The following is a 22,232-nucleotide window of genomic DNA, read 5'->3' as shown; positions in this document are numbered from 1 at the left end:
TTAGAAATACGTACCTTGCGTATATGGTCAATCAATGCTATGATTATTCTTTTAGAGTAAAAAAGGCCTCGTTTCCGGCAGTTTTCGGTCAAGGTAGAGTCATAGCAAGGTTAGCCTGTCGCCATTCCTGTAGAATTAACATATTTCCTTGGTTCTGGCAAGGCCACGAAGCACAAGGACATCCACATAGGAGAGGCATAGAATCTACCCTGGTGGAGCCATAGGCATGACCGAGTATTATGATAGAGGCTACTTCATATGTAGACTTAGATGACCAGGGCCTGCCTTCTTCAAGAACGGAGATCGCGCAGAGAAAAGTCACTAGATCTCTGAACGTGCCTCCTTCAGTGCTCCTTGGATTTTATGTTTGCGATCACAACGCCTGCGACCTTTCCATCTCTGTAATACGAGCCGTTAACTTGGCCTTTCTTCCCTCTTTCCAGGCTTGGTCCAAGGTCTCAATCTTGCCTCCAAGCAGGGTTACAGATTCAGGCGTCAGTAGAATCATACCGCGGGCGACCGTCGCATCACGCAGGAGGAGTTTCGCGCCAATGGGTATCTTACCCAGCCCAATGCCTTCGACGCGTTTCAGCTCGATAGCTACGGCACGAGTCCCTGCCGCATCCTGTAGTATCAATCGATGAGGGCCGTTGCTATTACTTCCAGCCCCGCTTGCCGCTGAATTTGCGGCCCTGCTATTACCAGTACGTGCTGCGCGCTCTTCACTGTCTTCGTCCACGTTGACTGTCCGCACGATCTCTCGCCCCCGAATAGCCTCGCCGCGTTCAATGCGCTCAATCGCTTCAACTTGACTCCATAAGCTTGTTCCGATGTCTTCTATATCCACGATTTGCAACGGGACTGGGCCTTGTAGACGCCTTTCTTGAACGGAAGTATCGAATACGTCAACAGGAAGTAGGGACGATGGTGTCCTTGTTGACAGCGATTCTCTGAAATCTGAGGCAAGAATACGAAATAGAGCGGTGCGAACTATGGCGGATAGCGGGGCATTGCGTTGAGATGCTGTCGATGAGGAGATGAAGTTGTGCAGCCAGGATGGAGAGATGGGGAGGGATTTGCTGTTGAGTAGTTCGGCAGATATTTGCGCTTGGATGTTCGCCATCGTGGTTGCAGACTGTATTTAGATCAATCGGCAGTTGGACGAGTATACACAAATCCTGTCATGCTCATAATGATTGCACATATTGCAGGCCGATCAATATGTGAAAGCTGAAGCTATTCTCGATTTCTGATCGAATTCCGGTTGGGGAAAGCACAGACCACTGCTTAACTCCGTCTCCTATCATTTACGTTTCTCCCGACTGTCGTATCATTTCACAATCACTTTGGCCTCTTTCTCTCACCGTCAAAAGTCCTGACCTGCCTTCATAATGTCGACGCTGTCATCTCCCCGTCCGTCGATTGCTTCATCTCGAGCGCACTCACCCACGCCAGCATCATCACGCCGTCCATCTCTTGACACTTTGAATACGAATGTCGGCGGAGGTCTAAGTGCCTCGTCTACCCCGTCCACAGCCCGAGCCGTCTCTCCATCTCTCCATCCAAGACGCAATCGCACCGCACTTCGGGACTACTATAATTTAAGACCTTCCGCTGCTGAGCCCTCAGGCAATGGAAACAACTTCCGCTCCCGCAGCGTCCCAAGACACACCGATGCTGGGGACATGTCCAGTCCGTCCTCAGTAGTAGCTACAGGAACAGAATTGGATAGCCCGGACTTCGACCCTCAACGATACGTTAGTCACCTGTTGGCTACTTCTTCATTGGCGACTGTGCTCAAGGCGGAGAATACTCTTGTTGGCGATATCAAAACACTTGACAGTGAACGCAAGGCCCTTGTCTATGACAACTACTCGAAGCTGATTCGGGCGGTGGAAACCATTGGCAAGATGCGCCGAAGTATGGACGAGCGTGGCGCTCCTCTCACTATGACGAAGACTCTCGGTCCGGCTATTGCATTTGTGGCGGAAACGGCCACAGGTCTGATACAGGAAGGCGAAGAGCAGCGGCGGCGCATGCGAGAGGCCAAGGCTACAGACGAAACGGACCGCCGGAAGGCAGAGAAGCAAACGGTACGGTGGGTTCTTGGAGCACCAAGTCGGCTAGAGAAGCTCCTGTCCGAGGGCAAGGAGGATGAGGCCACCAATGATTGGGAGGAGATACGGAACCTGCTTGATAAATGGGAGGGCGTTAATGGGGTGGCTGAGATTCGTCAGGCTTGTGAGAAGGCCATGAAACGCGATGAAACCCCTTGAGAAATCGAGAAGGACCGTCTCTCACCGAAAGGATTGTGTTGAATGAGATCAACACCTCTTCATCCCGCATATGAGCATACATTATGCCCGTTTATTAACTATGACTCGATCATCTGGCATTGACACCTCTCATTCAATCCTTACATGCACATGGGCACTGGGACGTGTGTTTCCCATGCTAAGTCAAGTCGTGCTTTCCGGACCCACAATCAGAATGCCTTGGGAATCAGGTATCAGCTTCATCCACAAGGACTAGGAGGACATTGCCGTGATGGCCGACCAAACGCATGAGTCCCGTGGTGAACTTGTACTGCATATGAACTTATGTGATAGCCGATTGCACGCCCCTAATGCTATCGCGCTTCTGGTCGTTGAGACAAGCAAAGACCAGCCATGTGTTCCTACCTGGGGTAATGGCCTATTGCTGAGCGAAGCGTTACACACTATGAAGCTAGGGTATTGTGCGTACTGCCCCAAACAATGCCTTGATCTTATCCTCGATCTACGCATGCTTTGTGCATTCATCTACTGTGGGATCGGTGCATTCGCATATGCATGACTTACGCACCTATCCATGCTCACATAGTTGCATGACTTCATAGCAATAGCAGGTTGAGTGCTGAGAAGTGGGCTGCACCTCTGGCAGCAACGTTGGGATTGGTCCATGTCTCACATCGCTCGGCCTGCGCACGCAGCATATTAGGCTTACTATCCACGCACACATTGATGTCAGTGAACCCAACATCTGAGATTACGGTATCTCCTACACTAGTAAAAAGCGTCTGCCAACAACAGTGTGAAACGTACACCCTCGCCTACCTCATGCTCCTAAGGTCTGCGCACCGCGCCTTGAGGTCACGAAGCGAGCCAACGACTCCTCGCCAGAGATCCTTATATAAGATTTGTTGCATATCACGTTCCCTTCCTGGGAGTTCATGATAACAGCCTGTTTATTGAGTAGGAAGCTATATAGTCAAGCCGTCAACATACTCAGAGGCTCTCAAGCTTATTCACCCCTACCCTCTAATCACTAGGCCGACTTACCGTTCATCTAGAGATGATTTGCTTCCAAAGGCAAGCCCGCTATGGTTATGAAAATGTTTGTTTGCTGGGGTCGTGCCTCGTTAGTCAGCCTTTAGTTTTCTACCACTCCATAAATTCTTGCCTCATCTGGTACATCTGTACACTATTCAAATTGCCTATTCAGGAAGTGCATCAGGCTTCATTCTTCATTCCTTGGTTGTAGGCTACTACACTCAAGTCACATGGTCATAGTACGCTAGACTGTCCTAGGGATTCTCATGTTACAACCCAGTATGCTGTATTATCAGCTGCGTGTCACTGGCATCGAATCGTCATGATAGCTTTAAGTACACGCTTCTGGCAGGTCAATTGTATATCGTAAGGTAGCAACCTGTTGTTGTAAGCGGTGTGATTGTAAAGCTTGCCCACTCCGACTCGGTGTGGTGATTGGAGCGGGAGCGCGTGGAATTTTTCTGAAGCTTTCTTTGGCAATTTTGGGTCTTCCCGCTTTCTCCAAGAAATCCATCCAACAACTCCCGCCCGCCTCAAGCACAATATAAGGTATTCGCAGTTAAACGATAAGACCTCGAAGTACCGTCGAGGAGTGAGGGTAAATATATCCTCACGTGATCTTGGAGGAAAGAAGGAGAACCTAAGATAGACGCAGATCTCACTCGTCATTAGGCAGGCATCTGCGGAGGGCAGAATCGGTGAATCGCGGTGATTATTCTGCCCGCCATACAAACAACATCAAAACCGCTCGTTTATTGTTCCTTTTTCTGGAACAATTCTAAAGAAAGTGAAGACTGCGCAGAAAGCGTGAATGATGCAGGAATTGTTAGTGCAGCCTGAATTGGAAGTGAGCGCTTAAAGAACCCAGTGGGGCACTGAGACCTTCCTTCCTTTTCTGAGCCCATCATTATATAGTGACCACCATTAGGCTCTGGACTGGTCGACGGAATGGCCGCCCAAGATGAGCTCTCAGAAGGCGGCATGGCTGACCTCGTTCGGGCACTGGAGCTCATCCACAGCCCTTCGTCGACAAATGAACTCCGCAGGCAAGCTCTGACCTTCGTGGAATCTCAAAAGGAAAGCAAGCTAGCTGCTCGTAATGGGTTTCTTCTGGCTTCCCGGGTAGAAAACGCCCCCTTGGTCCGCTATTTTGGCTTGACACTCTTGGACCATGTACTGCGGCACACGTCTTTTACCTCCGCAGATCAGGTGGCCATCCTCAGAGACTTTGTGCTCAAGCTTGCTGAGTCAATCCGGCCAGAGGATCCGGCCTATTACCGCAACAAGATCCCGCAGTTATGGGCAGAGATTGCCAAGAGAAGCTGGGGCCTAGACTGGTTGGCAATGGACGAGATTCTTGTGCAGTTTTGGGGAGCCAGTCTTGTACACAAGGAACTTGTTCTGTCTATTCTGGAAACATTGTCAGAAGACATCTTCTACCGCGAAGACACCGTCTCATCCTTGCGAGGCACAGATCTCAACAGAGCACTAGTGGAGATCTGCACACCACTGTCAGTCTTTGAGGAAATCTATCCAAAGCGCGAGCACCATGTTGAGCTTCGTTGTGGGACCGAGGGCTGGCTCGCAAGGACATGCGAGTTCCTCATCTACTGTGTTGAGAACCTGCAAGCCTCCACACAGGCCAGAGACGCAGCGCTCAAAGCTCTTGCGACATTGAAGTCTATCTTGGTCTGGGCAATTCCCAAGGCCATCATATCCGCAAATTGTGTCTCGAGTATCGCAAGGGCCCTTACCTGCAACGATGAGCAGGTGTTGTTGGTAAGGAGATCTCGACCTTTTTCCGGGAGCAGTAACGAGCGATGCTGAACTATTAATCCAGGCTGCCGTCGAAGCGCTGCATGCTCTCTATAGCAGGTCGAATTTTGAAATCGAAGACTTCCAGCCTCTCGTGCACTTGATGTACGAAACAGAGTACTTAACTCTACTACAGAAATTGTACGAGTGGTCCATCGTGGGACCTGACGACATCGATGATACTAGGTACACGATTACCAAAAAAATATCCGAGGTAAGAACTTCCCCAGCCAGATGGCTGCCATGGTCTCAGGCTAATTTGTCCGTTAGATGCTGTCGTACCTTGCGGGATTCCTTGAGGAGAAGGGCTTCTCTCTTGAGACCGCACATGGCATGAACCTCACTTTCTTTTTCCACCTCCTGATCAGCGTCATTCAGAACCAAAGCTTGACCGTGTCGATACCTGTCCTTCACGTATGGTGCAAACTACTTGCGTCCGAAAGGATCGGGAACACCGATCTGGTAACTGGGTTGATTCCTCCATTGCTTAGCATATGTACTGAGCGACTCATTCGCTGGGAATCGCTACCGGCGGACTCCGATAATCCTACAGTGGTCTTTCTGAATGAAGACATTGATACAGTCCCGGAACGGCACGCTTTTGTTGGAAACTACAGAAGATATTGCTCGTCCATCATCGAGACTATTGTTCAGAAAAGACCACAAGATGCTATTCCACATATCCTCGCGGGGGTTGACGCAAACTTGGACAATCTTTACAATGGGGTCGAGCCATTTGACGGTCAGTTGTGGCGGGTTCTGTCGGTGACGGTTTATTCTAACTTAGGCGTCAGTGAAAACATTCTCCAAGAACTCTCTTACGTTGATGCGCGCCGACACTCAATTCGCTGTTGTGGAAGCTACACTGAAGGGCTATAACAAATGGGTTTCAGCTCATGGCAAAATGCCTCAACAGGATGTATGTTACTTGCGGTCTCGGCATTTTTGCGGCTCTAATACAATGCACAGGAGCAGAAACGAATAGACTTGGAAAGCGCCCTTGAGACATGGGCTTTGAGTCTGATGCAGAGAAACTACGAGGTTTGTCTCTATCTTGTGCTTCATCCTTGACTACTTGACTGACTCTATTGAAGGACCCTATTTTGAAACAGCGTATCATCAAGCTTATCGTTGACATCTCCTCCAGAGCCCTCGACAAGAATCCCAGCTTTTCACTTAAAGTCCTTGAGCATATTCTCATGACTCGTCTTCCTGACTTGGTTGAATACCCGGCTTACTCTGAAGCTGTGAAGGAACTTCATGGTCTGGCCAGCCATGAACTCCGACGCCTGGCTATGCGCTATGCTGACTATTTCTCTGTGAGTTGTATCTCTGCGCGTTTGGAACACGTTTTACTAACAAGAAACTGGAAGACATTCTACGATCTGCTTGAGCCGAAAATCAAGGAAATCACCATGGCCAACCGGGTGGACGACAAACTCCACATGGAGCATACCTCAATACTCCTCATTATCATGTATGACATCTCGAATCCCCTTTCTGTCCTTGTAGCTCTGGGCTAACTAGCTAGGCAACGTGCCAACAATGTCGATCCCTATCTGCGTGAAACCCGGCTGAAGTCCTTTCTGGAGCCTATCAGGCAAGCCTGGCAAGAAGAACAATTTCGGAGCACAAGCTCCTCCTTCGAGGGCTTCTGTGACATGCTTGGGCTGCAAAATGTCGGGCCCTATATGCAAAAGAAACAAGCGCAGAAGCTGGAAGACTGGTCCGCAGTGCTGCTGGATAATGAGGGGAAGCAGATCCAGGAAACTATGACAAGGAAATTTCAGGTACTGAGTTTATGCTTACATTTGGGACCTAATTTTGCACTAACTCGCACTCCAGCAACTACCTCTGAGGGGAACAAAGACCATGCTCGCAGTCTCCACTGAGAAATTAAAGAAGACAGATCTTGCTTATGATCTTGCATGCAATATCTGGCACGACATCATTCCCATTATCTTGCCGGTATTGTTACAGCTTGTCAGGCAAGTACCCCATACCGCTAGATGTGCTTAGCTGACGTATGTTCGGCAGTAATGCTCATGCCTTCCACAATCCGGCGAACTGGGGTGGCCTGCCTGATGATATGCGAGGTGTCGTCGAACGTATCCTGACCGACCGGTTCTGGCAGGCAGGCATATCTACTGGCAGCCGCGACGAGTTCTATGCGAAGATAACTGCATCGCGGTCTTCGCTCGAAGGGTTCGCTTCCTCCGTTCGAGGTAAGGTTCGGGCTGTTCGAGAATCTTGTTACTCAATGCTGTTCAGCATGAGCAGGTTGAGAGAGCATTTCTACGGGTTTGCAGAACTTCCAGGGCCTCTGTCGCAAGCTCTCTTTAAAGACTCACCACACTTATCCTCTCACCAATTCTCTGTTCTCCTCAATATTTCCAGGTGCTTGATCGACGATTGCCCTGTCCGTTTCCGAGCACAGTTCCTTCCTCCTATGTTGGCAACGCTCTTCACCAACATTGACAGGAAAGTCACAGCGGAATGGGACCTTATCGAGCAACGCAAAGAGGGACTTGCGGATGGGGATTTGACTGACGAAATGAAGTCAGAGAGTATCCTCCGCCAGTTGACTTATTCTGCAGTGCTCATGGTAGCAAGTCTTTTGGATCCGCAAAGAGGCGGTGTGTGAATTGACGTCGTGACAATTTGATGCAGGACATAAGACTAACATTCGTTGCAGATCCGGATGACGAGCCAGCTGAGCCTAGCGCACCGCAGCCACCCCCAGCACTTTCCGACTCGATTCGGCACTTTGTTCTTTCTTCGCCGGAAATATTCGAACCTGTTATGCTCTTCTGTACACATGCACTTCGAATGCGAGATACAAGGTGCTGTAGCATCATCACTCGTGTTATCCGGTCTATCTTGCAGGACTTCGCGCCTCCAAATCACAGCCCAACAATAGTCACGATCCGCGAGTTCATTTCCTCGGAAGTTCTCAAGGCCTGCATTACATCTGTGCATGAGCCTTACTTTGTTGACATGCAGAAAGATTTAGCCCAGCTGATCGCGTCAATTTGGGTTCTCTATGGGTCGAGTAGCCCAACGCCGCGCTCGGTGATCCTCAGCCTTCCTGGAATGGATGAACAACGGGTGGTAAGTACGGAAGACGCGCTTCTACGATCTACGGCAGCGCGGCAGCAACGTGCACTCGTGCTAGACCTTCTTGAAGGCCTCAGGGGCGTGAGTATTGCGGAGCAAGGCAAGATTTTGGGCTCCCGGGAAGAACGCCGCAAGGCACGGAGTGCCTTGCAAGAGAGATATATGAGCAACGAGATGGAAGGCCAACAAATCAGCAAAGTTGACATCAATGACGGACCTGATTTGGGTGGTGTTGCGGACATGTTTGGTTAGAGGTGTCCGCCGGCGACTGGCCCTGTTCTTCGTGTTCGGAACTACTCGTCCTGTACAGTACTAGAGGCTCGATTCCTGATTCCTGCCTGTACTTATTTTCTCCTATAATTACCCTTTCAATGCTATCAGAAGAATAGAGCTAAATAGATTGCTTTCTATTCGACTTTGAAATTTCACATAGTAGCCACAAGCTGACATGATACATCAGTTGGACTCGACGGCACAGGCATGTATGGAAGACGGAAAAGAAACGAAATGCATTGCAAAACTAGGTAAACTCCCCAGAGGCAATATATCTACAGGGCGCATTTTTCTTAAAGACTCCCCAGACATCTGACTCCCGTGAAACACCGCTAAGACAAGCGGTATTTCAATGCACCACTCAATGCCCTCGGAATCGTGTAATGGCACCAGAATTATGACATCTGGCGTAATAGAGAGACGATTGAGCCTGGCATCACAGCTCGTAACAAATATCATTCCATTTATTGAGTGACCTTGGAAGGGGTATAGACGAAAGTAGGACGAACGAAGCTAAGCACACGCAAGACAAAACAGGGTCAGCTAACTGTGCCACACCGAGTATCAATACCACGGTTTCCACGTACCGATCAGAGTTGTAGACCTTGCTCTCCGTACCCAGGAGCTCCTTCTCACGGGCCTTGTCGGCAAAGTGTCTGCGGACCTGGTCACGGTCTTCCTCGGCCTGGAGCAGCGGGACCAGGTGCAGTCGGGACCAGATCTTCTCGCGGGCGAGCTCGTGCTGTTCGCGAATACCGTAGAAGAGCTTGTAGTAGCCGTAGGCCATGAAGAGGTGCATTCCAACGAGGTAGTAGATGGGCCGGAAGCCGCGGGCAGGGAGGTTGCGCTGTGGTTTGGGTTAGTTCGATCGGTGGATTGGGATTTTCCGTTGGGGAATTCGCAATTGAGAACTTGCCTTGTACTGCACAGGCGCATAGCCCCCCGATGGGGGCATATCCTGAGGCATTGTGAAGACTGGGAATGGAGATCTTTGGAACAGGCGTATGGAAGATTGGCCGATGATGCTGGCGGATGAAGTTGGAGTTTGGGTCACGTGAGGGCTATCGGGATTGAGTAACGAGGGCTGCGGGTGCTGTGATTGGTTGCGGGAGGGTTTTTTCCGATTTTGGGGTTTCCCTTCGAATGAAGTATTACATTGGAGGGCGCTAGATTTATTTTGAGTCTCATTACGGCGGACCTTCGATCACTCGTATTTTTTCTTCACTTGATTAATTGAAGATGGAGGATGACGAGCGGCCTAGAAAATACCCCAAATTAGACCACGACGAAGCGCGGGAAGAATCAGAGCCCGTCATGACTGGCGCCGTGGGAGCCGTCCGCGACGATGACGCTGAGAATGCAGATGCCGACAACCATGCCTCGACGTCGGACAATGGGAACGAGAACGATTCAGAACAAGCTGGAGTTGAAGAGGGGCAAGAAGCACACAGAAAGGAGGCGCTGCCCGCAATGTCCAAGAATCAATTGAAGAAACTCAAACGAAAAGAGCACTGGGAATCAATGCGGGAACAGCGCAAAGTGAAACGCAAAGAAAAGCTGGTTGCAAAAAGGGAACGAAGGCGAGCCGCTTTAGAACACGCGAAACAAGAGGGCGCAGAAGCTACAGAAGAAGCTCGAAAGACATTGGAGCCTACACAAAAGAAGTTCCAACGGTCGACTCTGCTCCCAGTCACACTCGTGCTCGACTGCAGTTACGACGATTTAATGCTGGACAAGGAGCGGGTATCCCTCGGTGCGCAGATTACGCGATCCTACTCCGATAACAGCAGGGCCCCCTTCCGCTCGCATCTGATCGTTTCATCATTCAACAAGTTGCTCAAGGAGCGGTTCGACACGGTGCTGGGAAAGACCCACGAGAACTGGAAAGGCGTTCGATTTCTACAGGAGGATTTCGCCGAAGCTTCCGAGATGGCAAAGGAGTGGATGCAGGGACCTAAAGGCGGCGAACTGGCAGGCGTTTTCGCTGACAAGGTGGACGCGAAGCCTGAGGATGGAGAGATTGTTTACCTCAGCAGCGACAGTCCCAACATCTTGACCGAATTGAAGCCCTACAGCACATATATTATTGGAGGTTTGGTGGACAAGAACCGCCACAAGGGCATCTGCTATAAATCTGCGGTAGCCAAGGGTATCAAGACCGCCAAGCTACCCATCGGAGAATATATTCAGATGGCCCACCGTCAGGTACTGGCAACGAACCATGTCGTGGAGATTATGGTTCGGTGGTTGGAGCTGGGTGACTGGGGGAAAGCATTTATTCAAGTCATTCCTCAAAGGAAAGGGGGCAAGTTGAAATCAGCAGACCATGAGTCTGAAGATCAAACAGCACGCGAGAGTGTCGAAGCTGCGGAAGCTGGGCCAGATGGAGAAGATGCTGCGGACGAAGAGTAACCTGTGTTTTTGTACAGGTAACTTAGCTCTGTATATATTCCGTCCTATTACGCTATGTACACCACTAATGTATGAATGATCTACCTATCCAACCCAATAATACCTGTTAATGGTAGATACCTAATTCTTATTCCAATAGTTATGCCTACCATAATCCATATACGGCTAGTCTCATCTGCCACTTGATCAGCACAGCCACAATGTTACGCCACACTGGTTGCCACAGGAGCCGATCGATGACGGCAGATCAACAGAAAGAAAACATGTGGTGATTCTCCCCTTGCAAGGACGAGCATCACAAGAGCCAGATATTCAACAGGATTAGTTCTCAAGAAAAGAGATCCACTGCTGAATTTCATCATTATTTTCTGGTGATGTTGGATCTCTTCTACTAAAACATTCCTTTTATTTTTCACAGATTCTGTTTCTTTCCTTGTGTTTTCGCCCCCTGACATTACCTTCCTTGCCGACTGCGTGCCTCTAAGCACTACGTACTAGTAAGGAATAATCAGCTGCTCCTTTCTAGGTAGCAGCCTTCTGAACTCTCCAGCTATGTTCATGCTCCGTAATGGTATGTTCTCTCAGATCTGTCTCTTGTTTTCAACCTCTACCCAACTCGTTCACTCTACCCCGCCATCTACCCCTCCTTACGTTATCTCACATCCATTTTGGGATCATTTCTTGTGCATCGTGACATTCAGCTAACTAATTTCGGTGACATCACAGTGAGCAAGTTCCTATTTGGAGACACCTCTAAAGAATCCATTATCGAGATCCCTCAAGGCCAACTGTATTTGGTCCGCCCTCTTTCTCCAAAGGGTTACTCCGAGCTCATCTTCAAAGACGCCGCGGCTACTATTCGACGCACCGGCCAGGAGTTTCAGTACCAACTCGTCGTTCAGCGCGCCTACGAGGAAGGTGAGGAGGAGCTTGCCGATGACGAGGATGAACAAGGCGCCAGCGACAGTCTAGACAAGGACGAAAAGGTATTCCTGCTTGACCAAGGCTTGCACTTCCGTGTTGTAGCCCGCGAAGGGGGTTCGAAAATACTAGCTTGGAATGATTTGAGTGGCGACGCCGGTGATCTTTTCGAGTTTGTCTGCGACCCATCTGTGCCTGCAGACAAAGTCTCCACCTTCGAATTAGCAGCGTGGCAGTGTCAGTACGAGAGGAAATACAGGAAGAGCGCCCAGCGAGCAACGGAGCAAGAGCTTCAGGAATTCTCCTTCAAGGAAGAGAAGTCAATCCCTGCCGCCAGCCCAATTTCCTCGCCAGTCAAATCACGCGCACACTCGGTAGCGTCCGCCGGAGAGTCCGCTGCCGCCATGGCTCGTGATGTCGAGTATTCGCGGTCGAAGGGCTTCATAAAGCCAGTTGGGGAAGGGGAGGAACGTACAGTGGCCCCGCCCTCTGCGGTGCAGCCAGAGGCTAAGGAGATTCTCGCAAAGGAAAAGGCGGAATTGCACCTTTTCGACTTCTCCAGCGGGACTTTCATTCTTCAGGACCCCAATGTGGTTGCCACTGTGTCTGAAGTGGGCACCTGGCACTATTGGTTGCAGATCAGTGGCGAGGATAAGGAATGGCTTGGTCAAGCGGTCGTTGCCGACATCAACCCGGTCTTCAATTTTGAGTACCTGTCATTCATATTCAATCATTACGGTGAAGACGGATCCGCTTACTCATGGCTACTCCGGTTCAAGGATCAGGCCACAGAAGAGAGGTTTCAAGAGGGCCTAATGCAGGCTCTTTGGGAACAGCTGAACGAAATGAAATGGGCCAAGGTCAAGGAGAATGATCGCGAGTACGTGCTGGATGCTTTTCAGGACCTTACAATGGAGGATGCCGAGACCGAAGAGCAGGAGGAGGCCGAGGCCGTGGATGAAGAGGAGGAAGAGCAGGACGAGGGTCAACGCAGCGAGCACTACGATTCAGACGAAGAGCAGGAGGATGTCATTACGCGTGATGATGATGGCAATGTCAATTCTCAACTGGCTGTCGGCTACAAGCACGATCGATCATTCGTTGTCCGTGGATCTAAGATTGGGGTTTTCAAGCATACACCAGATAACAACCTGGAGTTTTCGACCAATATTTCTAAGGTCGAGACGCCTAAGGGAAAGCTCTTTAGCCCGAAGAAGGTCATGTTGCATGCTGAGGACCGCAATATGATCCTCCAGAATGGCGAGGACCCGCACTCGCTGTACCGTATGGATCTCGAGTACGGCAAGGTCGTTGATGAATGGAAGGTGCATGACGATATCCCGGTGACCACATTTGCACCAGAAAACGTAAGTTTACATTCTCCACGCCTATTCGTTTGACACCATCGATCTAACTGACGTCTTGCAGAAATTCGCCCAGATGACCTCCGCTCAGCCGTTCATTGGTGTCTCGCAGAACGCACTCTACCGCATTGATCCTCGATTGGCAGGAGCCAAACTGGTAGATGCGGACCTGAAACAGTACGCGAGCAAGAACGACTTCTCCGCAGTGGCCACCACTGAGAAGGGATACATTGCTGTTGCCTCCAATAAGGGCGATATCCGCATGTTCGACCGCTTGGGTATCAATGCCAAGACGCACATACCTGCTTTGGGAGAGCCCATCATCGGATTGGATGTGTCTGCCGATGGCCGCTGGGTCTTGGCTACCTGCCGAACCTACCTGTTGCTCATCGACTCGCTCCAGAAAGAAGGCAAGAACGAAGGCAAGCTTGGGTTCGAGCGCTCCTTCGCCAAAGACTCGAAACCACAGCCTCGCCGTTTAGGTCTCACTCCTGCGCACGTCGCCCAGTTCCAGCATGAAACTAAGAAGCCCATCTCTTTCACACCAGCGCGTTTCAACACCGGTGTTGAGTCTCAGGAGACATCTATTGTCACTGCCACTGGTCCTTTCATTGTCACTTGGAGCTTGAAGAAGGTGATTGCCGGCCGGAAAGACCCCTACACCATCAAGCGCTATGCAGAAGATGTCATGGCGGATAACTTCCGATTTGGCTCGGACAAAAACGTCATTGTTGCCCTGCCGAATGAAGTTAACATGGTCGCGAAGAGAACTTTCCAGAAACCCACTCGGGAAAGCATCGCAGGGCCTCCTGTGACGCCGAGCCGTCGTAGCACTCGATGGGGCAGCCGATTGGGAAGAGACGATATTGTCAATTCTCCCTATTAGATACTTGGGATCGCAAGGTTGATGAACTTTCTCTTATCGTATCATTTTATGATTTCTTTGATGTGTTATTGACCGCATACCCCCTGCTGTTGTCTTTTCGTTTTTACAATTCTATCTTCCAGGTTTTATTCACCCATAGTCTATGTCTTGATGTAAAAGAATAATGGTCAATCGCTGTAATGATGGTACAGCTATGGAGTACGCGAAGGAAGATTAGTGGCCGGTTCATGCTTTGACATCAGATGTTAGCATGACCTATCTTTACTGTAGTTAGCTTATGTAGCTAGGAAGAATATGACTTTGATCAACGGACTTGCTACAGCCACATTAGAGCGTGGATTTCACGCTCAGCTATCTTACTAGGTTTCATCTTCTTCACCCTTCGTTTCTTCAATTAAGATGCCAAGATCGAAGTAATGCAATCATAACTATGCACGATGGAGAGCCAGCACGCATCGCAGCAGGGTATTATACGGAAGAAAAGCGTAAGAGAGACCCGGGACCTATGAACTCACGCCCCGACATACCACACCTCCACACCGAGGACGTCGAACTTGACGCCTTCGTCGGACAAAGGCTCGTTCCCGAACGTTTGACATGAGGCACTGACGCCTTTTTCCAAGCTCGAGTCTACCCATAGCCCGTAATGACCGTCTCTGTTGCACATTAGCCGCCGACTTTCGTCTACCAGTGACGCACCAGGTACGTTGGAAGAAAGGAACTCACCCTCCACCTAAGCTAAGGAAGCCGGTCTCGCAGAACATCATGTAATCATTCACGCCGCTATACGGGAAGGCCTTGAACCGGATCCTTTCAGGCGTGCTGGCACCACTCGCCGCCCCAGCCCCAGCCACGCCATTGGCCCGCGGAGCCGCGAGACGGCCATCGCCGTGATTTCTCGAGTCACCACGTAGTGTTGTCGAGCGGCCCGCATGCGTTGTATCCGCACTGGGGGGCAACGGCAGGCCGGCGAGCTCGAGCATTTCCTCGGACTGCGGGCCGTGGATATTCAGCAGGTTCGTCGGTGAGGGCAGGACGCTCGCGCGCCAGAGGAAACACTCGCCCGTGCCGAAGTAGTGCGAGTTTGGGTGTGGGGGATCGGTCATGTAGGCGCCGAAGACGGCACCGGCGGGGGAGGAGTCGCGGACGATGAGTACGTAGCCCGCCCGCGGGCTGCGGTGCGAGAACTCGCGGCAGTGCTCGTAAAGGGTTGTGAGGGAGGCGCCGTCGCGATCGAGGCTGTAGGCTAGGCGCCAGGTGTCGACGAGCTGGAGGCGGGCTGGGACCAGCAGGCGGATTTCTTCGGCCAGGGCGCGGGTGAGGAGTTGTTGTTGGGGGATACCAGCGCCGGGGGTGAGGGTTAGTGGCGTGAGGGGTGGTGGTTGGAAGGGTGACGCAGTGCGAATAGGGACGAAGACATCTGGGGATGTTGTGGACGGGCTGTGGTTGTTTCTGGCGTACATGTTCTTCTTGGGACTGTTGCTGTCCTTGCGTGATGCTTTGGCGATGTTGGGATCTGTTAAGCGGCGGTAGAGTCCTGAGACGACGTGTGTGACAGGGTAGGAGAAGTACGACGCGGCCGATTGATTAAAGGGAGTGTTTGCTTTCGGAGTGCGAGATCCTGATGCCGAGCTAGATGAGGACAGAGATGGGGTGGCAGTCGATGAGGGCGAATCTCCCTGCGAGAGGGACGACATGCGGACAGCGATAAAAGAGATTCAGCAGGCCAGGCTATCTAAAAGAATAGACGAATGGAGGAGATCATTAAGGACTCTGTTCAATTGAGATGGAGAAAGCTATGCAGAAAAAACCAAGAGTGGACAGAAAAAAGAATACAGGCAAAAGTGAAACAGCTCAAGCGGAGATGGTGATGATGGCTTTAATAATAGTAATGTGGGGGAGAAGACGACGACGACGACGACGCAGCTGTTGATCCCAATTCTTATCACTTCCATCCGCCTCGAGGAATGATGCGCATTTAAGGTATGCTGCTATCTTCCTCAGACATTGCTGGATTTAATTCAGATGCTTTCTACTATCAGTTAAGGACAAACACGGGAAGAAATGGCAAACAAGCAATGCTGATGCCGAGACTACTTTTTGTGGACGGCAAGTGGTGGCATGATCACCAAGCTTACGGCCATCCTCGGTAGAAAGCCTGTTGACAAACCAAAACTATATACAGAAATGCGATTGAACGTGTTCATGTTCACTGTTGAATGCTGTAAGAAGCAGATGTTCAATTCAACTAACTGATTGGATTTGATAGGTTATCTCACAGCTGCAGTGACAGATCTACAGCCACCACCCGCTTCCCTCTGGTCTCTTCTCCCCATTTCCATATTCTCGGAGTCATCAAAGAAGCCATGGTTCAGATACAGATAAAATGCTAAGAGGCCAGGCGGACTGTACCTCCGAAATGAGGCAAACGACGCCATAATGACTTTCGCCCCAGCAACAGCCGCTATATATTGATGCGCTGTTCTCAGCATTAAAGCGCACAGCAAGCACTCATCCATAGCATATTAAGACCTTTATTGCGAAGAATTATTAACCATCGCTCGCGCGCTCAGCAACATATCTTTGAACGATCCGTCGGGCCAAGAACAAGAAGTATCAATATGACCGCTGGTCCGGCAGACAGACGAGCCACACAGCAAACGACTACCGTTCCGGGGAACCGTAGGGGCTCGCGACTTCGGCGACAGCCCACTCCCGAGCGAAGGCGTCAGTATAGCGCAGGTTCTGGTGCGCGGCGTCGCTCGAGATCGCGCTCCCGCGCTCCTTCTCGGTCTCGGTCTCGAAGCAGGATTTTGCAGGAATGAGTGGATGAGTCAAAGGCCACCGGCCATGCTGGATGAAAGATGTATGTAATGTACGATAATGTACAAAGGAATGGAGAGCATGCATACATACTTGACTAAAGTTCATGTTGGTAATTGGGACCTGTAATGAGATGGTATAGTAGGTAGTCTCGACCCGTCGAACAATTGCTAAATTAATTGACTGCCTGTCTATAAGGGATGTAGGGGTGCGAGCAAAGTAGTAACATCTTGTTGTCATAAAATGCAATGTATGCTGGACATAGCAATGATTCTAAAGCGGAGGACAAACAGCAAATCACTGGAGATGGTATCATAATAGCAAGCCATATCATGCATAGTACATCGCAACATCAAACATCAAACCAGGGATTCCTTTGGGCGAAGATCCACAGTCTCGAATTCCAACCCTTTGGCTTCAAAGACGTGACCGGGTCGCAGCGCATCGGTGTAAATATTAGCCTCCGCATGGGGGTGGAATAACCCACTCTGCGTACAGTTCAGGACCGTCTTAAGCCCCGGGGGATCAGTGAGTCGGAACACACCCCAACTGGGGGATTTGCTCGGCGCGCAAACGATCGCAATGCTCTCCGGCAGCATCACTTGGTATCCACAATGCGTGTGGAGGTCTCTGGAACTCATAAAACAAGTCTGTGTGGGGTGCGTATGGATCCAGCCTAGCACCATCAGATCCTCGGAATCGCAGTAGTCGAAGATTGCCGACTCGTTTACGGTTTCACATGTGTCTGACGTGGCCGTTTGTTCTGGAATAAGCAGCCTGGAGACAAACAGTGCGTTCGAAATCAAAGTTCCGCAAAGGATGCCGCACGTCTCTAGGTTGCGACGCGTGTTGGGAGCCGCTATGGCCAGGAAATGTGTCCGTAGATCGGGAGGTAACCACATGGTGCGCAACGGTGTCCCGTTTTCTAGATATGCCGACGGCTTGAATGTGAAGCTGGAGGGGTTCAGGTCTGGAAGTGAGTTTCCGCCATCTGCCAAAGGCTGTCCTTTCTCTGGAACAGCCGGAGCTGGAGTCGACGAGACCTTGTCGGGCAGTGATGGTGGGGACGCTCCGTCAGTAAATGTCGGATGGCTTGATTCGAATCGCTCCTTTGGCGGTGGCAATGGAGCTTCCAAGCGCAAGCTGTGTCCATCTCGGGACACGTTTGTCGACGCAGATGGCAAAGGCTCCAGCGGTTTTGTTCGAGGGACGGAGGGATACTTGTACGTGCTAGTGGACGGCTGTGCAGGTTTCCTTTGCTGCTGCGGACGAGCGTTCGTGTGAGTTTGCTGGTCGATGTTGAGTCTCACATCTTGAATCCGGCGGCTCAGGTCATTATCCATCCCGCGTCCATTTTTATCCACAGCATCTTCCCAATTGTTCCAGACACCCGCCGTGCGCCGACTTTGCTCCTCTTCTAGTGATACACCAGCCTGGCGCAAGGCTTTCCTGACGGTCGCCCTCCGGCTAATCTCCGTTCGTGCAAGCTGCACTGCCAAATCTCTGTTCTTCCCTGCCTCCAAAGGTTCGACTACTCCCGCCAACGCGGGGTCGTATGGTTGCGCCTGGTTCGACGAGGTTGTTTCCTGATGCGAAGTCCGAACTTGACGTTCGCGCATCAACTGGGCGTAACGCTCATATCGTTTGTTGATCCGGGGTTTCAGCGCCTCTAATTTCCCGAGATTAATCCGGACCTCCTTCTCGGCCTCCATGAGAGCCTTTCTGTACTTTTCATCTTTAGCATCGGGGTGATTTGCTAGGTTTACGAGTACTAGTTGTGCGTGTCGAAATAACAGTAGGTATGTTTGCTCGTCATGGCCTTCCCGTTCGTATATTCGAGCCTAGGATGGAGCACAGAGTTAGTGTTGAAAGAAGAGAAGGTTGCTGGGTATCCTACCTCTCTGAGGAGTGTGGATGCGGTCCTCAGCCAGTTCCGTAGTGGTATAAGGGGGTTATACTCGTAGTCTTGCGCAATCCGTGTGATCTTTTCCACGCTCTGAGGTGGTGACGCTCCCATGCCGGGCGTGGGTGGATGGGAAGCCATGATGTGCTTGGGGCAAGTAGACGTTTATTGGTCAGGCTTCCGGAAATTTGTTATCTGATGGTCCCAGTCCAGGTAATTTCAGAGACAAGAACGATCAGGTCAAGAGTGATGTGATTCAGTTCTGGCGCAACGACCAGCTGATGTTATGGTGGGGGAGGCCTCATTTAGGCAGCCAGACCTTGGTAGCACGGAATCTCAGGCGGTACATACGGGGCTGGTGATCACAGCTTTGGAAAAGTAGAGGATCGGAGTCAGAGATGGAGGAAATATGCTATACGCATGAAGGTTTCAGATGAAGAGTGGGACTTGATGATACGGGGAAACTTGACTACTGATGATCCCGCCGGCGGAGCTTCAAGTTCAAAGCTCCCCTCCTCCGCTATCACTTCTCCGACAACTTTTTGCATACCTTAGATAATTTATTCAGACAGGAAGACTACTCACAAATCAGCATGGAGCTGCTGTGCGGGTTTGATTGTTTTTACTGTGATATATCTGACTGACTAGATCTCATTCAGTCGCACTGAGCGCGCATCAGCAAGATGAAGCCGAACCGATGGGCGCCGCTCGCTCGATTTCCGATAACAGGACTTCTGCAGAAACACATACCCAACCCGCTGAAGAGAAAGAGGCTACAAAAACCGGAGATCGTCAGCGAGAGCTTATGTGGTCAGTGATGTGGAATGAGAATAAAACAACTTCGTGAGCGATGCTGATACGCCTTGTCGCAGATGACATCCTTCAACGCCTCGGGCCGTATCTCCTTCGAAAAGCTCCAGTGGATGTCCTTGATCTCAGGCCCGGTGCTGGATTATGGTCGTCCAAGGTGAACGATTTTCTGCGGCCCCGACGCCATGTACTTGTGGAACCCAATATCAAAGTCTTCGGGCCGATGCTCAAGGCTCTTGCCGAAAGCAACCCCTGCTACAGTTTAGTTTCGCAAGATATACACGATCTCGATGAGGACTGGCACGGCTTTCTCGCTGAACATTTACCAGAACAGGGATTCTCCAACTGCGATGCTTCGGGCGTGTTGGCTAAAAACGAGGCGTTACTGGTTTTGGCCAACGTACCTCCGAACGCTTCCAAACTAGATCACTACACACCGGCACGGTCATGGTCGGCCCTCATGGAGGCCTGTATGCGGCAGTCCGGTCTCCATACATATGGAAGTGTCCGTGTTATTGCCACACTTCCTTTGTTTGAGGCGCAGACGATCCTTCCACGGTCAGTGTCCCACCGTAGCCGTCCGGCTTTGGTGACGGAAAATGTCGCATTGCACGCCTTTGAAGTCGCATCAACCCAGGATCAAAACACCTGGACTATGGCCAAAGGATGGGACCTAGCAGCTGCCAACGCGGCACGGGTCGGTGAAAGGAGCGCGCAAAACAATATTGTAGTTCCTGCAGGACGACAAGCCCCGCCGATCCCCTTGGCTCCAGAGGCTTCTGAGCCGGGGCAGTCTCCTTATCCTTATGTCCCTCGCATCAAAACCGATATGCACGACAGGATCTTGAAAACGATTAAGACTGCGGAGGAATCTCCCAGTGATACCGCTTTGAAGAAAAAGAAACAGAGGGCACTCATCCAATTGAGATATGACAATCGAAACTCATTCCTTCGGAAAGAACTGGCAGACAAACAGATCCAGATAGACGAGCTCAACCGGTCCTTGTCGCATAAGGCCGCGGATCCCACCGCCGACTTGCAAGCTCTCCAGCCGATTCTGGGCCAGATCGCTTCCCTCAAGGCCGAAGTCACCAAGCTAAGCTCCGAGGTCCACTTCGAGGTCCTCCACCACGTCCCGAACATGATCGACGACGCCCGCAGCGCGCTCTCCACCGGCTCCTTCGATGAGGCAGTCCTCCTCTGGGACCGGCGCCCGTTTGAACCCCTCCACATCGAGGCCGAGGAACTCTACCCGAGAGAAACTGACATGACCATGATCTACTTCGAGGCTGACGCCAATTCCCCCGTCATGCGCCTTACCAGCCAGGTTGACGAAGCCTCCAGAGCCAACCTGTTCCGCATTTACGAGGCCGTCTCCCTCATTTTCGGCAGCCGCGGCGCAATGCCCGTCTCCGAGCTCCTCAATTCTCTCTTCCCTAGCCGGCCCATCAACGACCTCGTTCGCGCCATCCCTAGCCTAGCAGCGCATGCTACCAGAACGCCCAAGCCCAACTTTGACGATCTTCCCAAAACTGTCCACGGTCGGCCGGGAGAAGACGCCGGCAAACCACTAGACCCCGTGTCTAATTTCCAGGAGAACCTAGACTATGACCTGAGCGACGTGCGGATCCGTTGTCTTTCCCCTATCACCCTGTGGGAGATTATTCTGGAGTATCAGAAAGATAACAATACAGAGATCAACGTCGTGCAGTTGAATCGTTTGCTTGGGGGGACGTTGACCTCGTTCCGAGCTGGTGAATATAGCGTCGAACCTAAGAAGCTTAGATAGCATTGTCTTTTGTATCATACTCACCTTGTACTATTACGATAATCGACTTGTACCATTACCATCATCAATAGAAACATCATCAACCGGTCAGCTCCAGACCAAATCACTCTATTCCTCTAGGAACATGGCCACCAGATAACCACAGCCGTATGAGGACCCTTCCATGCATATATTGATCTGAGCTTCAACACAAAATAGCAACCAAGGAGTACCTCGGCGATCCGATAGTACCTGCTAGCTTATCTCCTCACCCTAAGGAGTAGAAATTATTTCCTGAGAGCAAGGTCTTGCAGGACCTGATTTTTACCCGAGATCCTTGTAACTCCAAAGCTATACCTTTTGTTGCTAAGTTGTACTAGATCAACAGTCCCATATAAAAGAGTAGCGGAGGCACCTCACACCCACCCGTGGCATTGTCCATGGCCGACATACCCTAGGGTAAAGGCGGGTTGGCCTGGAGACCAGTAATGGACGTTTACATGGAATATACTCCAAGAACTTTTAGGGATAGTAATACAACATGGCATTTTTGGATTGCCTTATTGGCTACAACACGAGTACACCTCGTGGCAAGCACACTTATCACACATAATCACACATAGCAGGCTGATAACATGATCGTACACTTTAGACCCAGAACCCAACGTATGGACATAGCAGCCATAGCAAGACAAGAAAAGTATATCGCATCAACGTCAAAATGGTCCAGAATCTATGAAATTCTAATCGGGTATCCGTTATAAGGTTTTGATTAAGACAAGAGAAGAAGAGAAGAAGAGAAGAAGAGAAGAAGAGAAGAAGAGAAGAA

The 22,232-nt window shown here is 50.7% G+C and overlaps 10 protein-coding genes across 10 annotated transcripts; 5 read left to right on the top strand and 5 right to left on the bottom strand.

The window, feature by feature from the left end:
• Positions 1-373: 373 nt before the first annotated feature.
• On the bottom strand, positions 374-1,123 carry Asppvi_006426 (OB fold domain-containing protein; the record flags this gene model as incomplete). Its single annotated transcript, XM_043302329.1, has 1 exon — positions 374-1,123. One exon carries the CDS (start codon positions 1,121-1,123, stop codon positions 374-376), a length of 750 nt encoding a protein of 249 aa, XP_043158264.1.
• Positions 1,124-1,391: 268 nt separating this feature from the next.
• Asppvi_006425 (COG1/VPS51 family protein) lies at positions 1,392-2,276 on the top strand (the record flags this gene model as incomplete). Its single annotated transcript, XM_043302328.1, has 1 exon — positions 1,392-2,276. The coding sequence occupies one exon, from the start codon at positions 1,392-1,394 to the stop codon at positions 2,274-2,276; it is 885 nt and encodes a 294-aa protein (XP_043158263.1).
• A 1,983-nt stretch (positions 2,277-4,259) lies between these two features.
• Asppvi_006424 (karyopherin MSN5) lies at positions 4,260-8,495 on the top strand (the record flags this gene model as incomplete). Its single annotated transcript, XM_043302327.1, has 11 exons — positions 4,260-5,090; positions 5,152-5,340; positions 5,397-5,868; positions 5,921-6,045; positions 6,096-6,167; positions 6,221-6,445; positions 6,500-6,603; positions 6,658-6,916; positions 6,972-7,114; positions 7,164-7,762; positions 7,822-8,495. 11 exons carry the CDS (start codon positions 4,260-4,262, stop codon positions 8,493-8,495), a joined length of 3,693 nt encoding a protein of 1,230 aa, XP_043158262.1.
• A 485-nt stretch (positions 8,496-8,980) lies between these two features.
• Positions 8,981-9,483, bottom strand: Asppvi_006423 (putative NADH-ubiquinone oxidoreductase subunit GRIM-19; the record flags this gene model as incomplete). Its single annotated transcript, XM_043302326.1, has 3 exons — positions 8,981-9,029; positions 9,104-9,363; positions 9,445-9,483. The coding sequence occupies 3 exons, from the start codon at positions 9,481-9,483 to the stop codon at positions 8,981-8,983; spliced, it is 348 nt and encodes a 115-aa protein (XP_043158261.1).
• Positions 9,484-9,755: 272 nt separating this feature from the next.
• trm10 (tRNA (guanine(9)-N(1))-methyltransferase) lies at positions 9,756-10,928 on the top strand (the record flags this gene model as incomplete). The annotated part of the gene is made up of 1 exon (XM_043302325.1): positions 9,756-10,928. One exon carries the CDS (start codon positions 9,756-9,758, stop codon positions 10,926-10,928), a length of 1,173 nt encoding a protein of 390 aa, XP_043158260.1.
• A 552-nt stretch (positions 10,929-11,480) lies between these two features.
• Positions 11,481-14,099, top strand: Asppvi_006421 (uncharacterized protein; the record flags this gene model as incomplete). The annotated part of the gene is made up of 3 exons (XM_043302324.1): positions 11,481-11,499; positions 11,655-13,216; positions 13,278-14,099. 3 exons carry the CDS (start codon positions 11,481-11,483, stop codon positions 14,097-14,099), a joined length of 2,403 nt encoding a protein of 800 aa, XP_043158259.1.
• Positions 14,100-14,610: 511 nt separating this feature from the next.
• Positions 14,611-15,796, bottom strand: Asppvi_006420 (putative oxidative stress response protein Oxr1; the record flags this gene model as incomplete). Its single annotated transcript, XM_043302323.1, has 2 exons — positions 14,611-14,755; positions 14,826-15,796. The coding sequence occupies 2 exons, from the start codon at positions 15,794-15,796 to the stop codon at positions 14,611-14,613; spliced, it is 1,116 nt and encodes a 371-aa protein (XP_043158258.1).
• Positions 15,797-16,763: 967 nt separating this feature from the next.
• Asppvi_006419 (uncharacterized protein) lies at positions 16,764-17,030 on the bottom strand (the record flags this gene model as incomplete). The annotated part of the gene is made up of 2 exons (XM_043302322.1): positions 16,764-16,952; positions 17,016-17,030. 2 exons carry the CDS (start codon positions 17,028-17,030, stop codon positions 16,764-16,766), a joined length of 204 nt encoding a protein of 67 aa, XP_043158257.1.
• A 251-nt stretch (positions 17,031-17,281) lies between these two features.
• On the bottom strand, positions 17,282-18,966 carry Asppvi_006418 (putative endosome-associated ubiquitin isopeptidase (AmsH); the record flags this gene model as incomplete). The annotated part of the gene is made up of 2 exons (XM_043302321.1): positions 17,282-18,763; positions 18,820-18,966. 2 exons carry the CDS (start codon positions 18,964-18,966, stop codon positions 17,282-17,284), a joined length of 1,629 nt encoding a protein of 542 aa, XP_043158256.1.
• A 542-nt stretch (positions 18,967-19,508) lies between these two features.
• Asppvi_006417 (uncharacterized protein) lies at positions 19,509-21,424 on the top strand (the record flags this gene model as incomplete). Its single annotated transcript, XM_043302320.1, has 2 exons — positions 19,509-19,635; positions 19,698-21,424. The coding sequence occupies 2 exons, from the start codon at positions 19,509-19,511 to the stop codon at positions 21,422-21,424; spliced, it is 1,854 nt and encodes a 617-aa protein (XP_043158255.1).
• Between the last annotated feature and the right edge of the window lie 808 nt (positions 21,425-22,232).

This window comes from Aspergillus pseudoviridinutans (genome assembly GCF_018340605.1).
Source record: "Aspergillus pseudoviridinutans IFM 55266 DNA, scaffold_4, whole genome shotgun sequence".
Classification (NCBI taxonomy): Eukaryota; Fungi; Ascomycota; class Eurotiomycetes; order Eurotiales; family Aspergillaceae; genus Aspergillus; species Aspergillus pseudoviridinutans.
The sequence above is the reverse complement of the archived record's forward strand: the minus strand, read 5'-3'. Positions and strand labels throughout refer to the sequence as shown.